This window comes from Rousettus aegyptiacus, unplaced genomic scaffold, assembly GCF_014176215.1.
Source record: "Rousettus aegyptiacus isolate mRouAeg1 unplaced genomic scaffold, mRouAeg1.p scaffold_m13_p_1, whole genome shotgun sequence".
Classification (NCBI taxonomy): Eukaryota; Metazoa; Chordata; class Mammalia; order Chiroptera; family Pteropodidae; genus Rousettus; species Rousettus aegyptiacus.
Genome location: NW_023416284.1, coordinates 172,022,395 through 172,046,380, shown reverse-complemented (window position 1 = coordinate 172,046,380; position 23,986 = coordinate 172,022,395). Strand labels below are relative to the sequence as shown.

The 23,986-nt window shown below is 34.4% G+C and overlaps 1 protein-coding gene across 5 annotated transcripts in view; it reads right to left on the bottom strand.

Annotated features, from left to right (window-relative positions):
• Positions 1–11,382: 11,382 nt before the first annotated feature.
• STXBP5 (syntaxin binding protein 5) overlaps positions 11,383–23,986 on the bottom strand; it is a 155,530-nt gene continuing 142,926 nt past the window's right edge. For all 5 annotated transcript variants that reach the window (XM_036222443.1, XM_036222456.1, XM_036222461.1 and 2 more), the window contains 3 exons: positions 22,430–22,541; positions 16,173–16,393; positions 11,383–14,396 (listed from right to left, as the gene is read on the bottom strand). In XM_036222443.1, coding sequence (XP_036078336.1) covers positions 14,355–14,396; positions 16,173–16,393; positions 22,430–22,541 — 375 coding nt within the window. In that variant the 3' untranslated portion in view covers positions 11,383–14,354. The remainder of the gene's footprint in view (positions 14,397–16,172; positions 16,394–22,429; positions 22,542–23,986) is intronic.

Below are 23,986 nucleotides of genomic sequence, written 5' to 3'. Positions count from 1 at the left end.
TCCGATCTGATTGTGCTGGTGCTTGTCCTGATTGATGGTGACTCTACCTACCAGTTGTAAATATTTTGGATATGGTGTAAGATACTCTCCAATCTCTTTCCTATGTGTTGAATGCATTATCACCTCATTGGCATCTGCATAATTTCAAATTCCATTTAGGAGTTAACCAGAAGTGCCAATTAGGAGACCTCACTCATTAATATGCAATCAAAGTCATGGTTCTACTTAAGTGACACATCAATTAAGGGGAGAGTTTTGTTTTAGGGTTTCCCAACAAATGAGAGAATTAAGAATTTTATAACTAGAAGATTAGAACTATATATTAATTCAACTTTTTAATTTTATAAATAAGGAAATTGAGACACAGAGATCAGTTTGCTCAGGGTTATTTATTTGTACAGGGATCTGCTTCTACTTATAAGTTGCTTTTACATATGTTATTTGCTTTTTTTTTTTTTTTTTTTTTTTGTCTCTCAACAGCCCCATCAGAAAACACTGTAATCCTTGTTCCAAAAATGAGCACACTCAGGATCATACCATTTGTAACTTACCCCAAACTCAAAGCTCCCTCTTATCTGTTCACATCCAGAGCGGCTGCTGAAGTATGTTCACAATGCTAGGCCATGATGTATATACAAACGTGTAGAAAAGTCTAGACTATGCAAATGCTAGTGTATTTTCATAATCCCTCTTATAAATTCATGTCCTCTTTTTTTATTTAATCCATGCTTATGAACTAGCCAGAACAGATGAGAAAGCCAGGACTTATCTTTGTAAATTTGTGCCTGAAGCCCACAAATCTTAGTACCTGGTGTAGGGTCCTACATGGCTGCAGAGGGATATTTTCCCCTGGAGCATCGGTTACAATGATATCTAAACTGTATTTAAAAATTAATTTAGTACCAACCATAATCATAAATAACAAGTCAATCTTACATGTGGAGATAGAGCAGGACTTCCTTGGAGAACTGATTTACTACCTGGATTTCAGACACTTGGGCCGATGGAAAATTCCTCTAGTCAGCCACCTTCACCCCAACCAGGCAAGCACAGGTGAGTTCAGTCACTTGGGAAGTTATGGTTTGTTAAAGATAAGATAGAGTGATTTAGGTCTTTAGGCCAGCACACGATACCCATTTCTTAGGAGTTTACTCGATGAAAATGTTCACCTTTCTTTAGATTATAGTTTCGAAGGAAGGTTTCAAGTCTTTCCATGTGAAATTATTTCACAGACTAATGAGAAAAAAAAAAATAAGAGACATAAGACTAAAATTATCTCCTGTGGATTATAATATTCTAGTTTTTCATCTAAAAAGCTGAATTTAAATGTTCTTCTCTGAGTAATTAAATTGTGATTATGAAAGAGATGAGAATTTGATTGCTTACTTCAATCCACCATGTGACTTGAATTGGCATTGCCTACATTCCTGCCTCCAACTCCTACGTTTGACTTGTTTAAACCTTTTCCACCATCCAGGCAATCTTATTTAAATGAAGCAGAGATTAAATACAGATAAATCAAACAGACTGTCAAATATAGTACAAAATATAAAGTATCATAGAGTTCATAAAAAGCTTTCAGAAACCAGTCAGATTTTCAGAACTCTCAGAATTACAAAAGCCTTCAAATAAAATATTAGTCTGTTTAAAATAAAGGAAAATTTTATATTTTCTATCTTATGTTTATGGAAAATTTTCAAAAGAAATATCAGTAGCTACTGAAAATTTGTGACAGAAATATAGATATTAAAATTTAGACAAAATATGAAATATATAAAAATATACATGCATGTGGATATATATGAAAGCCTATGTATTTCTATAAATATATAATATATATTATACTCCTAGTTGATCTCCCTTTTTCCTAATATATATGAAATATATATTACATATTTATACAAATATACAAATGTAAAATACATGTTACATATATATACATATGCATAAGGTTTCATATATATTTTTCACATATATGTGCATATATAAAAATATATAAAATATATGTAATATATATATTGTGTGTGTACATATGTATATATGTATATAAGCTCTTGAGTTTTATCAGTTTAGCAACAAATATTAATTGACAACTCGTACTTGACAGGTATTATGCCAGACACTGGAGTTACAAAGATGGTTAAGACAGTCTCTTCTCTCAAGAAGCTCATAATCTTGAGATGAAGTGGATGCATGAACAACTAGCCTGGGCCACGCTGTGATAAGGACCCAACTAGTGGGATGAGGACATGATTGTAGCTGGGAGGAGAGAGTAGTTAATTATTCCTGGGGCGCAGAAGGCTTTCGAGAGAAAACGAGAAAACGGCGTTTCGGCTTGGCCATAAAGGGTTAGCAGGATTTCTCCAGGCTAAGAAAGCAATGAAGGGTCTTCCAAGCAGGAACGAGGACCCAGAGAATGGAGAACATGTGTCGTTAGGGCGGAGAATGGACAGCGTGTGTCGTCAGGGCAGGGGGTGCCCGAGGGCCGTGGGTTTGGAATGGCGTATGGTACCAGAATAATGGAATGCAGAAGGCAGACTTTAGAAGCCACATTGCCAAATTCAAGCCCTGAACCTCACAGTAGGTTATGGGGGAGCCTTTGAAAAGTTTGTGGAGGAAACAGGTTAATGGGAGCTGGGATCGAATGTCCTGCAGAGGGAGGAGACTGCAAACGGGAGGTGACTGGGAGTACAATCAGTCACGCGATGCTGGAGCTCAGGCGGTCACCGAGCGGGAAAGGATAAATTGGAGAATCATTTGTGAGGTAAAAAGGACACACCGGTGATGGATGAGATGTGGGGGTTGAGGAAGGGAGAACAGGTGCTTAATAAATATCTACGGCAGAAAAATGGTGTGATTTTTTTTTTTCAATGATGTATTTCCTCACCCCACATACGAAATCCCTTGTTTTCTCCTGCTCAGGTAGCGAAGGCACTTCACCTTCCTCGTCCTCAAGTTAGTGTTATTACCGAAGAAACAGACAACAAGAAAAATGTCCCTACCACTGGATGCATATACACTCCAGGGCAGGAACTTGGTCTCGTTCACTTTTCTATTTCCAAAATTCAGAACAGAATCTGACACATCCTGGTGCCCAATAAAGATCGGTGCAATGAGAAGCAAGCTTATGTTTGCATTTCGAAATGGAATTTTGGAGCTCGTGACACAGACAGTAGCTTTGAGGCAAAAAAAAAAAAAAAAAAAAAAAAAAAAGGTGGAGAGGGTGAGTATATTGGCGGTTTAGGCTTATACATCAAGAGCTAAGGTTCTGGCCTAAACAGGAAGCATACAGACTGACTTTTTCCTGTCCGTCCTGACTAGATGATAATCTTAGAGGCTGGAGTAGAGAAGGATGACAGGACTCTGAGCCTGACATGCTTCAGGAATAAGCACCCAGGAGGGCAGAATGATGGGGCTTGCTGAAAAGTGTGTCGGCCTAGAGTAGGGAGAAGTGTCTCCAAGTGTCCAGCAACCCAGAGGGACACAGGACAGCATCTTACCTGAGATTCAGGAAGAAGAGACCTTAGATCGTTCTTCTCAGTGCCCACCTGGGAGCCAAGCCTGGGTAAAGAGAGAAAGATGGCATGTTGAAATTCCTCAGAGAGTATGCAGCAATTAAAAATTCAAAAGCAAAAGTCTATGAGAAATATTTTGGGTGTCATGAGATGGATTCCTTTTTGCATCTTCTGGAAGCATTGACTAAAAATGAGATACCTGTAAAATTACGTTCTATCCGCTGTGTTGTGCTTTCTGAAAGACCACCTTACCTAAGATGGAGCTGTGTGAATCTCCAGTAGCTTCACATTAATAAGATCTGGAAAATACTGAAGAGAGGCATTTTTAGAAATTCTTTCCTGCACCCCAAGGTGTTTAATCTATGATTGCATGTGATTACCAGTAGGCAGAGGGCAGAGGGAATCTCATTTCATAGTTCTCCAATAATGGTAAATATTCGAGTGCTAACTACCATATCATAAATTCTTAGACCCATTTTCACATAGTTTATATCTTGAAAATCAGGATATATCTTACAAATATAATTATCAGCATTTTTGTTAATAGTACCAATAATGGTACATCTTAGTTTAATGAAATGCTGTATGCATTAGATAACTATCGAGTATTTTACACCTAATTAATGTAATAATCACTACTGTTTTAAAGACAAGGAAGCTGAGGCATGGATCAGTTTAGTGACCTACTTGAGGCCATGCACAGCACTGAGCAGGGCTTTAAAGGAGTCTGTTCAGAGCCCATGCTTGTTTGTACAGTGCTGTGTCTTAGTTTGGAGAGCATAGGGCGTCCCAACAGTGAGGCCCCTCTGCTGAGTTTTGTTACCTATCAGTGGTCTCCAACCTTTTTGGCACAACGGACCTGCGCTCCTGTGAGCATCTAATGCCTGATCTGAGGTGGAGCTGAGGCAGTGATGCTGGCGCTGGGGAGTAGCTGCAAACACAGATGGAGCTTCACTCGCTTGCCCACCACTCACCCCCTGCTGTGTGGCCCAGTCCCTAACAGGACACTGACCATTACTGGTCCATGACCTGGGGATTGGGGACCCCTGACCTACATTATTACCTGGAGTCCTTATAGCAATCTTACAAAATTGGTACTGCTTTTATTTCTATTTCATACTCGAGGGGACTTGGTGTTTAAAAACAGTTAAGTAACTTAAGGTCACACTGTTGGTAAACAGAGAAAAAGGACCTTGGCCTGATCTAGTCTCTCTTTTACTGGCTGAATAGAAATGTAAGTGTTTGAGAGGTACTCTGCTTGGTGAAAGAACAGAAAAGCAACATCCTAAGTTCAGACAATTTTTGTATTTATTTATAGAGATATTTTATAAACGATCTGTGAAAAATGTTACTATGCTATGACTGAACACCAAAAAGTATTTATTCTCTTCACCAAGGAGCGAATATTAACATTTATAAATTCGAATGTATTTATTTAAAAATAATTGCCAGGCACTGAGATTCTGATTGTTCTATTTTGAAAGGCAACTGCATATTAATTTTAATAAGATCTTATATTTTGATGACAGTGGGCAATAAATGCATCCTGAATTGGCTTCCTGGAGTAAGCACGTCACAAAGATGAAATTCAGTTGAAACCAAAGGTGCTCGTTAAATTCAAACACATTTTAATACATTGCTCTTCATTAATTACTTTACTAAAGATAATGTATCAGTGGTTTTATCCTGATTATGGCAGCCTTAATATTACCTGATTTGCTGATCCTAACACAAGATTTACCACTTGTCTGTCTCTATTCTAATATATTTCTGACTCACAAAGCCTCTAAAAGACTCACATTTTCGAGATCATAAAATCTTGTTTTGTGTGCTAATTTTGTTTTTTAACACTTTTCTGTTTTTTTGTTTTTGTTTTTTAAATTATATTTCTACTAGTACTGTGAAGTAGGTAAGGCCAATAAGGAAATAGGCATAAGGAAATAGGCAAATGGAGGTCGAATGGCTTGGAAAAAATCACTGGCATAGCTAGCACTGAACTTAGGGATGGGATACCGGCCTTCGTCCTCCGGCCAATGTGCTTCACGTTCAAAAGGAACTGTATATGATGCCCACTTTTAATAAAATTAGAAATACAAGGCGAATCCACTTGCCTAACAGTTAACCAGTAGTCACTCTTTTGGTCGTCAGGGGTAAATGAAGTTTCCAATAGACTAGCCATTACTAGGGTCTTGTAGCAGAATGTTACAAATGGATCCCCTGCTCTATCTTATCAAGAGGAGTATTTGTCAGAAGGACCACTCCAGGTATTAGGACTTGTGCGCATCAGGCACAAATATACCAAGGTAAGTCCTGGCTATCTCATCCACTGACTATTTCAAAAGCATGGATTAGTTAAAAGAACATGCACTTATAAGAGGAATTAATGCAAATACGCTAAACGAACATACTAGCACTTAAGTAGTCTAGACTTTTCTATACTGTCTTATATACGTCATGACATAGCATTTATGAACATATATTTTGACAGTGCCTTTGGATGTCAACAGATAGGAAAAAGGATATGCTCTACTCTTGGTCTTATTCTCTGGGTCAATACATCACGTGGTAGAGGGTGGAGGTGAATGCCAGTAGGGGAGGAAGATAAGGTGGGATCACCTTATTGGGGATATTTTGGAAATTTGTGGGATTTTTTTTGTTCTGCTGTGTAGTAACTTTAGGATTTACGTATTAAAATTCATTATTTTAAATTATAAATCACATACATTTCATATCTCTGGTGTATTATATTAAAAATTACACTTATAGGCAAATGCCTATGAATCTCATTAAAATGTAGTAAAGAAAACATCCAAAATATTTGTGGTGCGAAGGGGAGACTGGTTCCCGGCCATCACTCTAGATCAGAGTTCTCAAGGTGTGGTCTGTGGATCAGCAGCGCGTGTCACCTGGGAACTTGTTAAAAATACAAATTCTTGGGCCCCATTCCAGACATGCTGAGTGAGAAACTCTGGGGGTATGGCCCGGCAGTGCTTTAACAAGGTTCTCAGGAGATTCTGTGCTCAAGTTCGAGAACCACTGCTTAGACTAACGGTATCTGTAGTCACGTCATTGTCCAAGGAACGTGGGAGGGTTATGCTCTCTGAAATGGGGTCTTCTAACTTTAATGCCCACATACTGTTAGTGATTTCTTGACTCTTTGATTTTGAAAGTCAAATCATCATCTGGTTAAACACCCTCGCGAAGAGCCCGGGGCCGGCCCCGAGGGCCACCAGCACGGTGCTTTCTAGCACATCACCTCTCTCTCTCAGTGCTTACACTTTGAAAATCTCTGCTTCCATATGGGTCTTCTGCATGCTGAACTGTTTTGGCTTTACCTGCTGAGATTTTGAGTGTCCAGAGGTTACAACAAGGAGTAGTAGGGATGGAATTATTGCTTATAGAATTTAGAAATCCACTCAATATTTAGGTGGGATGCTGAGAAACAAGGAATTATAAAAACCGCCTCCCCCCAAGTCCCCCTCCTCCCCGCCCCCAAATCTGCAAAGAAATGTGCTTGGTTAAAATAAACTATTAAAGACTAAAGAGATTTAGGGCCAGAGACATCAGGGATAGGAGCAGACGAAATGGAGGGAGGAAGGAAGAAAGTGGGGAAGATACAAAGAAAAATTAGTCAAGGAGAGATGCACAAAGGGGTCTCCTATCTGGGAGGAGACACACAGAAACACGCTCACCTTGAAACAGTGACACTGTTGGTTAACTGTCCCTCAAAATATCTGTTGAGCAGGAGCACTTTAGGTCTTTCATGGATGATAGAAATTTGCAACAGAGAAGGAAATGAAGAACTTAAGTTTAAATCCTCAGACTTCTTAACTTTGCTAGTAGCAATATATTCTGTATTATCTGACTTTGTTATTATTAATTGTATACCTTAGTTTTTTGATGTTTTTAAAGGCAGTTATGAAAGCTATGGTTTTTTTTTAATAGTGTAAAATTAGATAATGTGATCAACATTAAAGATGACTTTCCATTAAGTTTCGAATGAACAGAATATACGTTGGAGTATTGATGTCAAACAGATGAATAAAATTCGAAATTAATGGCTTAGAGAAGTCTTTTCTTTAAAATATCATGTTTGTACAAAAAAAAACAAAAAAAATGTGTAATGACATAGCGATTGTTATTTTTAGGGTATGGAAGAAAATAAAAAGTTTCCTATAAACATGAAGAGATAAAATGAAAAAGTATATTTATATTTAAAACGGTGGATGGCACTGTCCCATTTCTGCAGGACACACTCTAAGATTCTTTAAAAAGCCCTGAACAGAGACTCGAAGATTATCTTTTAGTTTTCAAAATTTTATCACATTATGCCTATATTTTCTGAAAATACTAAAATTTCTTTTGATAATAAACCAGGTCGCTGTACCAAATGATGTACATCACTTTATAACAAACAACTTAGACATTTTGTCTGTTCCACATCTAAGACTTTAATAATTTTCTAAATAAAAAAGTATCACGAAAATGGACCTTTGCAAGGTTTGTGGTTTCCCCTTGTTTACAGGGCACTGTAAGCTCTTGTGAAAGGCTCAGACACTAAGGTGGGGACATGGCTGCCATCATGTGGGCAGTGATGATACACAGATTTCAATATCACGTAAACCTTCAACTTAAGAGAATCGCCATACTCTTTATTAGGAAATGCAAGGGAAACAAAAGGAATACCGTTAGATGTGCTTTGAGTTACATTATTCCATAGATCCAGTAATGCGACGTTCATTTTTGGTACAAGTAGTTGGGACACTGACAGTTTTACTAGAAAAATACCAATTGCCGACAGCCTGTTCCACGGACCAGCAGGATCTAGACTAGCTGGGAGCTTGTTAGAGATGCAGTTAAGACCCCGACTTGGACACCCTGAATCTGAATCTGCATTTTAGCGAGATGCCCAGAAGATGCCTGTACACACTATAGGCTGGGAAGTTTCTGCCACGGCTAGCGCCTCCTTCCGCGCCTCCTGTCCCCTATTGTGCCCCACACCCAATGCTGGGGCAGTTGACTTTTATTAAAAAGTCTAAATAGTTAGAAAAAATGCAGTTTGATTACTTAATTTACTTGGTTAACTTGATTGAATTACTCGATTAATTTGACTTTCCCTTTGCAAATGCAGAAATCTATTTTATCTCTTATTTGCTTAGGTTAGACTAATGGGTTAATTCCATCCACAATTGAGAGAAAAAAATTAAAACAAATTTTCCAGAAAAAAGGGCTTGTTTAGTTTCAGGAGAGATTAGAGTATTTTATTTTGCCCAATCAGAGCCCTTCAGCATAAAGAGACATTCATATACATATATATGAACATTTTCCAGAAACATTAATTTATAATACATTTTTTAAAATACCAGCTTAACGGTATTTATTTACAAAAATATTTCATTACCTAATTTTAAACCTTTTGCTGTGATGACAGTTTGTAAAGTACAGGAATGCAAAATAACTACAAAGTTTAACACATTTTTAGTGTTTGCAATAGTGCTTTTTTGATTTTTGTTTGAAATGAAACAGTACACAGAGATTTTTTTTTTCTTTTTTACCGTATTTAAAATGCATATTCCAGCATTTACCTTTGAGATGGTTACTGGACTGAGCAAGATATATATAAAAAAAATAAAGTGCAGCAACTGAACACTACCTGCATGTACAGTTTAAGGTATACACAAGCTAGAGCTCTATGCCAAGCATGCTTGCCCCTGAATGGTAGGAAAACTTAATCTTGCTCCTTTTAATATTGTTTTTGGTGATGCATTTACAATGAACCGAGAGTATAACTAGAAAGCAAAGTGTTCTTCTGGTTCTAACTACCATGTTAAATAGAGGTCACACCTAAATTATCACTGTACCATTTATTTACAAAAGAAAATAATTAAAAAATTCATAACATGATTTATCCTCTTTGCACTGCTTCCTATTGATAATGAGTCTGTTGTCAAATCCTTACATTGTCTTCAGTTGAAGCAAGGTTTAGATAACACGAAACACATAGCAAAAGTATATTTAAAAAACCCCAAAACTCCCGAATAGGATTCCATTGCCATTAGCCTATATCCATTTTAAATGCCTGAGCCAAACAACCTACGATAAATTAATACTGATTTATTTACATCTCATACACTATAAAACTTTATAAGTCTCATGGTGAAATACTGGCAAAACTGACATTCATGATTATTCTGATGTAAAGAGTGTAATAAAAAGAGCAATTACATGTATCCCTGGACTACTGTACTTGATTTGCAAATTAATTGTGCCTAATAATTTGACTGTATTAGTAACTGAAGAAAGCAATGTTATAACCCTGATAATTGGGAAGTTATTAAAACCATTTAATTCAGCTGAGAAAGGTAAGTTAAAGTTTTCCCTTTAATTTTTGCTGTGACAACTAGTTTCTGCCCCCAGAATCTTTAAAACTTCTGTGGCAGTAGAAAGATCAGTAATACTCACAAGAAAAATAATCCCCATAGCACTTTACAAGAAATTGATCAGAGTGATGAAAAGTATAATTAACGAAAGCTGTAAACAGTATCTTCACATTCATTTTCAAATGAAAAAAAAAATTTATGGGCATAAATTTCAATCCAAGAGAACAAATATCCTACAAGGGAAAAGAAAAAAAGGACACAAGAGAGAGGAGTGGTCTTTTTCAAACTAAATACAGATTAAAAAGTCTAGGAATATTGATCAAGTATCAAACTGATAAGGAACAAATTCTATAAACTATAAAATAAAAACCTTCATTGACAAAAATACATAAACTCTGTTTTCATTTCTGGAAATTTATTTTTAAAAAAGGTAGAAGAAAACACCTCAAAAACTATTTTAAATATATATATATATATTTTAAAACAATAGTTAAGGTAGGCATCCAACAGCAAGCTGCAGCTATTGAGAAAGATCTTGCAATTATTGTTGTGGGCATTTCCCCCAAAATAAAATTAATATTTGAAAATGCTCAATAGAGGGTTTTTAAAACCATAGTAATGATATCTTGCCTGTCATGTGTGAAGACTTCTGAATGATGTATGATTCTTCAAGATTAATTGTATCTCGATATGAGATACCAGTATTTCTTATTATTATAAGCGTAAAACATAATTTTTGTATGGATAATATACATACTTTTTAAGTACTTTGACTTAAACTTAACAAGTTCACCATTTTTTAAATTAAAGAGTACATTTATAAAAATTCCATTTTAAAACTAAAAGTATATTCTCTAGCAGTATGTATAAATATAACGTTAGTGTATGATCGTAAAACAAATCTGAAAGTGTTGCAGTAATTTAAGACCTCGAACACTGAAGCACACGGCAAATGATTTTACTGTATTTTATCCTTGAAAACTATATAAAACCCTAGTAAAGGTTTTAAAACTATGATCAGTTTAATTGTTTAAGGTGCAGCTAGCTAGCAGCATATTCATGATTTTGGTATGTTTTATACATATGTATCACTTGATTTGAACAGAGAAATGCGGATTAAATGATGATAAAAAGTTTTCATTACCTAAAAAAGTGCAGAAAAAATTCAAGTTTAAAGTTCAGTGCTCTTTATTTTGAAAAACAAATAAACAAAATCCCGAAAGTTAAAATGTAAAATAAATCTTTGCCACAAAAAATTTACCTTTGGATATAGCTTTTCTAATGTCACATGAGAAAATGCCTTAAGCAAAATGTATATGGAATATAGAACTCAGGGTAAAGCTTTGAACTCCACGGTGTCTTCCACATTTTTTTCCTTTACCCGGCTGTCTCCCTACCACCCCCTGAAACCTAAAAGTATGTAACACTTTCAGACTTGTTTAAAACACTCACATATCTACATGAAATAACTTCAGAGGTACCTACAATTAAGAAGTTCTAAGCAAAAGAAATGCTTCTTTCTTTAATTAAACGGCAATATATCACACATAATATGGACAAGTAGCAGCATTTTTTCACATCCATAAAAAAATCAAATTAAGTAATAGCTCAGTTATATCTATAACCATTTTTGGAGACACTTTGTACAATTGAAATGCAAACCAAGGAGATAGAGATGATGCAAAACTTCAAATGGATATAATACACAGAATCTGTCAGACTGTAAGGTTTCAAATGACTTTCTAAGCAAATACGTACGGATTTTAGTCTGAAGAGCAAAACGAACTGGGTATGTGGTACATATAGGGAAATGACTTCCTATTGACAAACTGCTAATCAATGAATACTTCAATGATTTTAGAGCCAAGGACAAATGCAACAAAGAGTAATGTTTGAGGATATGGAAGAAGCACACAAAATCTTTCATTTTTCTAATATTTCCTATATCGACTTATTTTTTTGTTTTTTTGGTTTGTTTTCCTGAAATCTTAGCTTGCTGGTGACTATTTCTGCATTTAAAAAGAAAAAAATAGAGATGTTATCTCTCAAATTACAATAAATTCCCTGGGTTAGTTATTACTGCAGACTGTCTTATCTACAGACTGAATCAAGTATAACTTTGAGGAGCTTATTTCCTATTTTCAAAAATACTTCACACTTTCTAATCCTAAGTTTCTAGTGTGCTGTGCATAATTTGTAGATTAATTTAAAAATGAAATAAAATAACCCAAAATATTGATTTAAGATTTTCTTATAAAATCCATCTCAGGTAAACTTCTCTATTTGAAAATAATTACAAGATTCGTTCATTGTATATACAACAGGAAAAATGACAGTAAGAATGGAGTTGATATACAGTTAACACAAAATAACACAAAAAATTAAATAACTGGAGCTAATATACCCTTCCATATGAATGGGTAATTGACTAGTATATTACTATATTTAGTGCTTCTCAACTTCAAATCCGTAACTGCTGATTTTATAGATGACGTTCACAAAACTTTACCTTTAGAAAATACTTCCTGTGACGTATCATGGAACAATGGGTTTATTAGGTAACATACAAATGAAGCAATTTGTAAACTGCTAAATGATCGTCATACAGCTGACATTAAACAGAAATATGTTATTAAAGATACTTTCTACAAATTCAAAAAGTTTTGAAAAGTACTGTATTTTTAAAATATTTCTTTTCACTTGATCAATTATCTCTATCACACATATTTAGTCCCTCTCTTATGATATTTAAAGTAACTTTTAATGTAAACCTTTGTAGCCTATAGTGCACATTATAAACAAAAAGGCTTTATTAACGAAAAGAGGAAGAGATGCATAATAGACTGCATGAAATTAAGGTATTCTACATATACCTTTAATAATCACATGGGATATAAAAACAACCATCATGTTTGCTATCAATTTGTGCTCTGATTATCTCAATGCAGAAAGAAAATGGTTTTAAACAATATTTATAGGAGAAAATATTTAACTTTCATTAAGTGTAATGCTTCTATTTTGCTCCTTTTGTTGCTGTAGTAACAATCGATAATAATCACAGATGAGCCCGCATTACAAGACTGCTTACTCCCAATGTCTACCAAGTCATCTCTTTGCTGTCTGCAGTACTATTTTAGGAACCAATCATTTATTGTCCACTGATGGTCTCATTTGCATTATACTCCATTACAGAAATAATTTAGTTACCAAAATGCACATATTCTCCTTTCCTCTTGGCTTTTTAAAACCTTGAAAGGACATGTACAGATTTATAGTATATTCCTACAGAAAGATTTTGCAGGTCATCAGACTAGACTTCTAGAGATAGGTATTGACAACAGATGCTTGTAATTTTCCATGCGACAGCATGTGCGCTAAGATTTAATTGGCTCATCACCTGAGTGTACTGGAACAGTTAGCAAATCAAGGGCATTTAAAAAAGGGAGCTGAGCACTTTACTGAAATAAGGAAACATCTTTTTTTTTATAGCAATTTTAATTAAATAATGCAAAGGGTACATTTGGTTAAACATTTTATAAAAAATTCAAGCAAAATTAAAAACTTAGCCAATTTCAACATTTCTACAAATTTAACCAGTAATTATTTTGGTCAAATCCACCTTTAGCTGAATTAATGAGAACAAGGACAAGGGACATTGAAGTATTCTCCTCACCACAATGGAGGTTTTTCTCACTTTCCACACTGCAGTCACTACATGGAAACTTCCAGAATGATGAGCAGTTCAGTCATGCTCTACACTTTTCTTTTCAATGAAAAGTGATGTATCACCTTGTTTTGCTTTTGACAAAATATGGACTAAACACAAGTATACAATAACAAGAATCCAGGAGTAGCTCATACACAAGTCCACTATGTGTATGTTTTTATTATTTAAAGCCCACCATTCAGCTTATCTGTCTAAAGATAGGGTAACAAACAGTTTGTTGCTTTTTCACTAATGATACTGATGACCAGTCAGTTTAGGGGAGGGGAAGTCCAAGACAGCTGTTTGTAAGTCAGTCAATAAGACAAACACAACTGTTTCAGCTTCGGAACTTCTAAAGTATTGCCTCTCCCTCAGAGGTCAAACACTGATGGCAGATACAACAGCATGAATCTTTTGGCATGTGAAACTGTAATACAGGAATGATCCGGGAATAGTCCCTGCCATGTCTCAACGTCCCCCTTTGTTTCTTCATCTGTGACATGTGACCTGCTTAGTTCCCAAAGTGTCAACTCACGACGGGCACACACCACGAAGTCCGCTTTGAGTGTGTGCACACTCCTCAGTGAAAGCCACACGACTGAGGTAAAACAGTGCATGATTGTGCTAGGAAAGAACAGTGCCCAGTGATGAACGTCCCGTAACATTCACTTTCCTACAGTAAAATCAGCAAAATAAAAAAGGAAAATTCTTTTTCCTTTTGGCTGAACTTGGACTTAGTTGGCTTTATGGTTGTCAGAACTGGTACCACTTCTTATCTTTGTATTTCAACATCATCTAAATAAAAGGAGAAAAAAACACAAAAAAACATGTTTTAAAAATGGTAGAACAATATGTTACAACTAATTTCTCTATTTTTCCAAAACACTGTATCATTCTGAAATATTCTATAGTGTTACTAAATTGCTTACTTCAAATCAGTTTATAGTGAAAGTAGTAAGAATTGTTTCATTTTGAGGAAAAAAGACCCTAACAATTAGGAATTGGCCTAGAAGCACCTCACATTTCTTACACATGTAACATAATTAAATTTGGGTCAGTGCATTCTTTGGTGACCTAAGCTAATAATTTACAAATGAGGTAACTCAGTTTTCCAATTTGAACTAAAAAATAATGCTTAAAGAACCTGGGGAATCAAAGGTTTAAAATACTCCTACTACTGCCATCAAAAATTTACTGAGCACTTACTCTGAGCCAACACTATATAACTCATTTTCCTTACATGATTTCATTTGGTCTTCAAAGCAACTCTGAGTTAGGCGTTTTTTCTTTCTTTCTGATTTTATAAATGAAGAAAATGAAGCTTACAGGGGTTCCTCAAGGTGGCATGGTGGTGTAACCGGAACGTGAGTCCATCTGGTCTGATTCGAGAAATCATGATCTTAACCACCTCGACATACTGCCTTCCTCAGACTCAAAAATATGGCTCAAGAATATTCATTGAAGGGAAAAGCCACCAGTTCGAGATTGAGCTCTTTGCTAAATATTTATAGAGTGTGGATATATTCTGAGATTAACCGGCGTGTTTATATGCCTTAGAGATCATGGTCATGTGCAGGTTAAGTCGACAAAATTCTTCACCTAATGGAAGGCTGCTGGCCTATATCTGAAGTATGTGTTGGCCTAGTACAAGAACCAACACATGATCCCTGAATCTCTTTTAGGCCCTCGACAAATCACTTCCAGGTCAAGTTACTTCTTTTACACATTCTAGGTGTCAACATTCCAGAGCATGGAAGAGATGACTTTTGATTGAAAAGTTTAAAGATCTTTTGCTGATAAACTGGGTACTCAAACATTTAAATAACCTTAATACGGTATTTTTACACAGCAAATTTGAAATGTCATCATGGGCCAAGTTAGGAACTAAGAGTTAAATAGCCCAGCATAAAGCATCAAGGAGTGGCACACCTGTGTTGTCAAAATGAAGAATGCGTATTCTATCTAAAGGCCTTTAAATTCTTTTTTTTTGTTTGTTTGTTTTTTTTTGTTTGTTTAAGTGTACTATGCTGGCCAAGAAAGCATAATTTTAAAAGGGCCAGTTAGGAATTCCACGTTATAGAATGTTTCTGAGCTCCACCATGACTTCTTAGTTCATCAAGATGAATTCATTGCAAAAATGCATCTCAGTTACTCCTCTGTATGAATTGGTCTACAGACAGATTTGATTTGAATAAAAGTGTTTGCCAACTTTAATTACTTAGAGCACCTAAGAAATCAAGAGGAAGAGATCATTTTCTTCTCTAGGAGAAACTGGTAGCAGAATCTGAGGCATTTGGGAAAGTTAGCTTTGTTACTTCATTCCCTACGAAACAGATGCAAAGACACTGGCTTTGTTTACAAAAAACCTGAAGTTGAGCAGTTTCCCTCAGATTTGTACACTTCAGTTGAAGACCAAAAACTCCTGAGATGCAGTCTTGTAATAGTGCCCTCTGGTGGCAAAAATTAGGAATTCGACATGTACAGTGGACAGTTATAAAATACAGTAATTTTCATACATGCTATACCAAGTTGTTTTTCTTGTTTGATAAGATATTTGTTTGACAGGCATACCTCATGAGCATGTTTAGAAAACGAATCTGCACTGGATAACATGGCCGCAGTTCTCTCTTCCACGTCACTGAGTTTCTGCCCTCTTTCATCTAGCGCCAGTCTGGCTCGGGCCAATTCACCGACGACCCCAGATGCCGCCCCTTTCACACCTTCGATGCCACCAGGGCCGGGGATGTGCTGTGCGAGACTCCTTGAAGCCTTTCCCGACGATGACTCCCCGACTGGACAAAGGCGACAAATGAAAGTGTGACTCAGACATGTTTCATTTATATACTTCACCTTGTAATACATGCTTTTCTTTTATTACGATGGTTTTAATGACCTTTAGAAACTTTTTCAAAGCACAGTGTACATTAATTAATATTTTACACTACACCAGTTTATGTAACAGGACTTGTGCAAGACAGGAACCGGTAATTATTTATTGAAATAAATAACGGGTATGCTGATACCAGTTTAGAAACAGTAAAAATTGTTCTTAAGTGTGCAAGATATTGCAGATAAATTAACTTAAAGATAATTAAATTTAAAAACTTAAATCTAAATATGCAGATTTAACTTAGTTTATTTGCTCTACACTTTGTCTTACTCAAGATATTATGTGTAGACATCAAAGTAAAGAAAAATGAATTTATTAGGTATTCTATTTCAGGCTCCAAAAGTTTAGACATGCTGCATCCTTTTTTCTCTCCATTTAGGTTGTCATTTACCAAATAGATCAAATTTTTTCCTTCAAAAAATCTCAGGAATTCATTGCTTCCTTTCCCTTCATAAGCAGACCCTGATCGCCTAACGACTAGATTACTCAAAGTCTTAAATTCTGTTAAAGCTGCTGTTACATTCCCTCTTCCCTCAGTACACATTTCTTTCTTTAGAAATATAATTCGCATAACTACAAGATTTGCCCCTCAACAATTTAACAATTCTTAGTTTATTCTCGAGCATTTTCATCACTACAAAAGAAAAAAAAAAAAAAGAAAGAAAAAACACAACATAATATTATTAGCAGACACTTTCCATTTCCCAGTCTTCTCAGCCCGTGGCTATCAATAATCTACTGTTTCTATAAATTCTCCTATTCTGAATATTTCATATAAATGGATTCATACGATATGTGTCCTTTTGTGTGCGGCTTCTTTCATTTAATATCATGTTGTCAGTTCAATCATGTGATAGCATGTATCTATACTTTATTCTTTTTAATGACTAGTATTGTATTGTATGAAGAGATGACATTTTGTTTATCTACTTATCAGCTGATGGACATTTTGAGTTGTTTCCGCCTTTTGGCAATTATAAATAACAATGATGAACATTTCTTCAAGTTTTTGTGTGAACCTGTTTTTCAATTCTCTTGGGTATTTGCCTAAGAGTGTAATTTTCGGGTCGTATGATAACTTCATGTTTAACTTTTTGAGGAACTGCCAAAAATTTCCAAAGACTTTAGAGCATTTTACATTTCTGCTGGCAATGCATGAAGGTTTCAATTTTTTTTTTCATATTTATGTAGTCTTTTTGATTACAGACATCCTAGTAAGTGGTGCTGTTTTGATTTGCATTTCCCTAATGACAAATAATGCTCAGAATCTTTTTATTTGTTTATTGGCCATCGGTATACTTTCTTTGGAGAAATATCTATTCAAACCCTTTGCCCATTTAAAAATGGGGCTGTCTTTTTATTATTGAATTATAAGAGTTCTTTATATATTCTAGATATTAGACTCATCAGATATATCAGATATATGATTTGCAAATATTTTATCACATTCTGTAGGTTATCTTTTCACTTTAATAGTGCTCTTAGACTTTTAATTTTGATGAAATCTAATTTATCCACTTAGGTGTCATATCTGAGAAACGATTGCCTAATCTAAGATCACAAAGATTTATACCTATGTTTTCTTCTAATAGTTTTTAGTTTTATCTCTTTACACTGAGGTCTTTGATCCATTTTAATTTTTGTTTTTGGTATGAGGTGGGCGTCCAACTTCATTCTTTTGCATGTGGGTATGCATTTGCCCCAACACCATATGTTGAAAAGACCATTGTTTTCATCATTGATTTTTCTTGGCATCCTTGCAGAAAATCAATCAACTATACATAAAAGAGCTTATTTCTGAACACTCAATTCTATTCCATTGGTCCATGTATCTATCATTACGCTGGTAAACACAGTATCTTGATTACAAATTTGTACTAACTTTGGAAATCAAGTGTGAGTCCTCCATCTTTTTTTCTTTTTTAAGATGTGTATATGTGTGTGTGGTGGTGGTGAGGGGTCTATTTTGGATCTTTTATATTTCCATATGAATCTTAGGAAAAGCTTGTTTTTTTCTTCAAAAAGTCAGCTGGGATTTTGACAGGGATTGGGTCAAAGGTACAGATTAACTTGGGGAATACTGCCATTTTAGTAATATTAAATCTTCCAATCCATAAATATCACATGTCAATCCATTTATTTATGTATTAATTTCTCCAAATATTTTCAAGTTTTGAATATATATTTTACACTTCTTTTGTTAAATTATTCCTAAGTATTTTATCACTTGATGCTATTAATAGTGAAATTGTTTTAAATCAATTTTTGGTTTGTTCATTGTTAGTGTATACAAATATAATTTATTAATTATAATGATCTGTATCCTGTGATTTTGATGAACTTTTTTATTAATTATATTTTTTTGTGCATGTATGTTCTCCTTAAGATATTCTATATGCAAGAATATGTCATTCGCAAGTGGAGATAGTTTTACTTCTTGCATTCTAACCTGCACGCCTTTTATTTCCTTTTCTTACTTAAGCACCCTGGTTTAAGCCTCTATGTTAAATAGAAATGATCCGATCCTTTGAATTTCCATATAAAATTTAGTATCATTTACAAATTTTTTTGTGGGGAGTGTGCACATATGTGTATATATACATATATCAATTTTGGTGTCTTCTATTGAATCTTCTGCATGAGCACGATACATCTCTCCATTTATTTTGGTCTTTCATTTCTTAACAGTCTTTTAATTTTCCTCATGGAGGTTCTGAATATATTCCATTAAGATTTATTTCTAGATATTTTCTTAAACACCATTGTGGTAGGCAGAATAATGCCCCTCCCCCGGCCCCCCGTACAGGTGACTATACTTCAATTCTTTGAACCTATAAACAGGTTACCTAACATAGCAAAAGGGACTTGCAGATGTGATTCAGGCAAGGGCCTAGAAATAGTGAGATTATCCAGGTAAACCCAATGTAATTATATGAGTCCTTAAAAGTGAAGAGCTTTACTCAGCTGTGAGCAGAGAGAAATGTGGCCTCAGAAAAACAGAACAGAGAGATGCAAAAAGTTGCTGGCTTTTGAAAACTAAGGAAGAGATCACCAACCAAGGAATGTGGATGGCATCCAGAAGCAGAAAAAAGGCAAGGAATCAATTCCCCCCTAAACCCTCCAACGAGGAACATATAGCCCTGGCAACGCCAGTGAGACCCGTGTTCATGTTTAAGCTACTGAACTGTAAGATAATAGATTTATGTTGTTTCAAGTCTCTGTTTGTGGTAATTTGTTATAGCGGCAACAGTAAACTAATTCAAACAGTAATTTTAAAATTTTCGTTTTTTTATTGTTGTTAATATGATATAAATAAAAGTAATTTTATATTCAGTAAGTTTGCTAAACTCTGTTATTTCTAACAGTTCAGCTAAAGATTCTTCGAGGTTTTCTAAATATATCAGGTGTATCAATCATTAGAAACGATGGTTTTGTTCTCCCTTTCCTATTATTGTACCTTTTATTTTTTCTTCCCTTTCCATACTCTCTAGGGACTTCAATACAATGTTAAATGTACATAGAAGCAGAAAACATTGTCTCATTTCTTATCTCAAAAAAAAAAAAAGTTCTTAAAAACTTTTAATGTTTCTGCATTGTGATATTTGCTATAGAATTTTGATAGTTAAATGTTACATAAGATTTTGTAGCTATAATTTATCAACTTACTTTCTAAAAATCTCTATCAGAAAAGAATATTGAATTTAACATATCCTTTTTGCATTTTTTGGGTGGTCATATGATTTTTGTCCTTAATCTGTCAATGTGATGAGCTACACGTTAATATTTTTTAAAACAACAAACCAGCTTTGAATTCCTGGAACAACCCAAACTTGGTCATGGTATATCATCTTTATTACATACTGCTGGATATGCTATATTAATATTTCATTTCAGATTTTGTCTATGTTCATGAGTGATATTTGCCTTTAGTTTTCCTTTCTCATACTGTGTTCATTTTTGCTGTCAAAATAAATTGATGAGTGTAGCTTCTTTTGTATTTTCTGACAGAGTTTGTCCAAGAGTGAAACTATTCTTGCACCTTAAATATTTAGTAGAACTTAATAGTGAGGGCAAATTTGAGCCAAGAGTTTACTTGTGAAAAAGTCTGAAATGATGGCTTCAATATCTAATTGTTATAGGACATTCAGATTTGTATTTTCTCCTCTTTCCATTTTGATGTTATATTTTTCTAGAATTTCTTTCACTGAAAGTTTCAAAATTTATCATGAAGTTATAAATTATATTCTCTTATTGCTTTTTTAAATTGCAGCAGTATCTTTAGTGACTTTTTTTTTTTTTTCATTCCTGACAATGTTTACTTGGGCCTTCTTTTTATTTTGCTCAGTTCATAAAAAATGTATCAATTTTATTAGACTTTTAGAGAAACAAATTTTGCCTTTGTTAATTTTCTTCTACAGTATATTTATTTACTATTTCATTACTATCTCATCATCTATTTTCTTTGGTTTATTCTGCCATTTTTCTACATTTTTGAGATGAATGCTCAGTTCGCTCATTTCGTGTTTTCTTTTTCTATTAATAAATATATACTAATGCTATGAATATCACTCCATGTATAACTTTAGATGTATACCTATGGTTATGAATTCTTTGATACAGGTTATTCAGAAAATATATTTCTTAATTTTCAAACATGGGGATTTAAAATTAGCTTTTTTACTGCATTGCCAATAGATCACAAACTGATTTTAAACCTTTGAAATTTGCTGATTTTCAAAAATCATCTAACATATGGTCAGCTTATAAAAAGCCCCAAATGTAAGTTTTATTTTTAAAATGTAAGTTTTAAACATATAGGAAAGTAAAAAGAACTGTATAATAAAAACCCATAGCCCCATTATTTAATAGAATACATTTTATAAGAACATTCTGTGTTTGAAAAGAAGGAATGTATATTCTGCAACATTTTATATTTGTTCAGTAGGTTTAAGCTCATTAACTGTGTTGTTCATGTTTTCTATATCCTTAATTATTTTTTCTCTGCTGTTATTTTCAATTACTATATATAATCACTATGATTGGGAAACTGTCTCTTCTAGTAGCTATGTCAATATTTGTTTTTGTTACCATTATGGGGATGGTAGTAAATGGACCGGGTTTGCATTTTAAATAATCTTCTAGTGCAATGAGAATAGTTCTGCAGATTTTTGTAAGACGAAGCAAATGTTTAAGTAAAAACTTTTTCAAAACTTAAGGGTGTCCGCACGATCCATGAACTGATCCCCCTCGACTACTCCAGCCCTACCTGGCACCACACACGGCCACTGCAATACTGGGGCTTACGGTATTTCATGGATTGTGTGAATGCCTGGTCATTGTGCTGTATGCCTGAAACTAACGACGACAACAAAAATGTAGTAAGAGTTAACACAACACAAATCTGAATGTTATGTAGAAAATCAAAACGAAACAAAATTAAGGGCAACAATTAAAGTCGATTATAGAATTAAAGATAAGAATAAAGGGGGTCAAATACATGGCGATGGGAGATCTGACTCTGGGTGGTGAACACACCATGCAACATACATATGACATATTCCTGAACTGCACCCTTGAAAGCTGTACAGTTTCATTAACCACTGTCACTGCAGTAAATTGAATAAAAAAGAAATTTAAAAAATAATGAAGATCACATTCAATAAAAATACTTTCTAAATTATTCATTTCAAGTTGTGAATACTCCATTTTAGTGACCTGAAGCTATTCTGCTTTTTGTTCCCTGAGTAAAATATTCCCCTGATTTGCGTAAGAGTGACAAAAAATAACTTTACGCATTTTTCTAAAACATGAGTGTGTATATGAAATGTTGTGACAAAGGAGAAAAATGTGAACATACTATATATACATGTAAAAAAAACTTATATAGCTTGAATATTTGTTTTACAGGTATGCTATCCAAATTAAAAAATCAACTTACACAGTTCTTCTCTATCAAGAGATTGTGCACCTCCTCCAAATAAGCCTTTGAAGAATCCCCTGTTTGGTGCTTCTGGTGTTTCTACAGGAGTGAAGAGTTCGCCCAACATTTCCTTTAAAATCAAAACAAATTGTAATTGTTACAGTTTCGGGGAAACTAAACTACAATTCACACAGTCTTCACTGTAAACTCTTTAACTTAAGCTTATAATATTACCTGTTGAGATTCACAAATAAGAGCACATTTTCAAATGGTCAGATCCAGTACATACTGACTTAGTCAAACAGTAAGTCATTAAAACTAAATCGACTAAGACTAACCTGCTGCTTGCTACTTTGGCTAGATTACTTTCCTTACAACTCAGGCAAAGATGATATTCCTGCTTAAACTGAGAAGAGATTCTGAACTTTGATAAAAATTTCACATAACTCTTATTATCAATTGGAAACTGGATTAAAAATTAGATATTCCCACATGAAAAAGAAAAGGTACTAGCAAGTTGAAAAGTCTAGTGTAATGATGATAAAACAGTTCGGAAATTACCACCTTCAGATGAGTCAAAAAATTTTAGCAATTTAGAAAGACATGCCAACTTATTTTTTTCATAAACATATGCTAGGAAGAGAATTATGCCAATATGCACCTGGAATTTAAGAAATCTGGCAGGGAGGTGGGAAAGGCTTCTTTCTACATTGTTAGCAATTTTTGAATTGCTATCTATATTCCTTGGAGCACGGAAAAGATAAAAGTTAAGTCAGGAAACAAGAAAGGTTACTGATGTTACTTTGTAGACAACACAAAAAAGGAAGAAGAGTTTCTACAAAAGAAGGATAATAGCAACATTATTTACAAGGCAGCTAGCTTTAGGAAGTTTTAGAAGTAAAATAAAGTATAGTGAGGTTTTAGGATTGCACTTCCGTCCAATGAAGAGAAGTAGCTATTATACAAAAACAAAACAAAACAAAACAAAACAAAACAAACAAAACAAAACACCCCCAAACATTACTGGTTCCTGGTACTAGTTCTGCTGTATTCTGGTATTACATTATTATAGTTGAAGCTAAAGTATAAATTTTTTAGTTTCTTCCTGAGGACTGGGCTACCTCTCTACATCAGTAATACTAAATTATAAGTCTGAAAAAATATCTGGGATTTTTAAACTACAAAATATAAAAATGTAGAAACAAATATAATTTTCCGATGTCAGGTTCTCGGATCTTTCTGTCATATGTGTTACCAGGCTTATGCAGTAAAATTTAGAACTAATTTCATGAATGAGTCAGTGTATGTGCTTTATCACTAAATTCTTAATAAATCAAATAACCACTGATTTTAAAATTTTTGATTAATATAACCCTGTAAGAATATTGAGCCTAAGTAAATATCTTCCAAGATGGGCACAGCAATAAATTTCAATATTGAATGTATAATATATTTACAGGAAGCTTAATAGTTAAACTGTCATTAATTTTTACAGTAAGTACTTGGGTCTTTGTTTATAGAGTACAATCTTGAGGTGCTTAGAACTGTTATTAACTTAATTGTTTAAACTGGGTT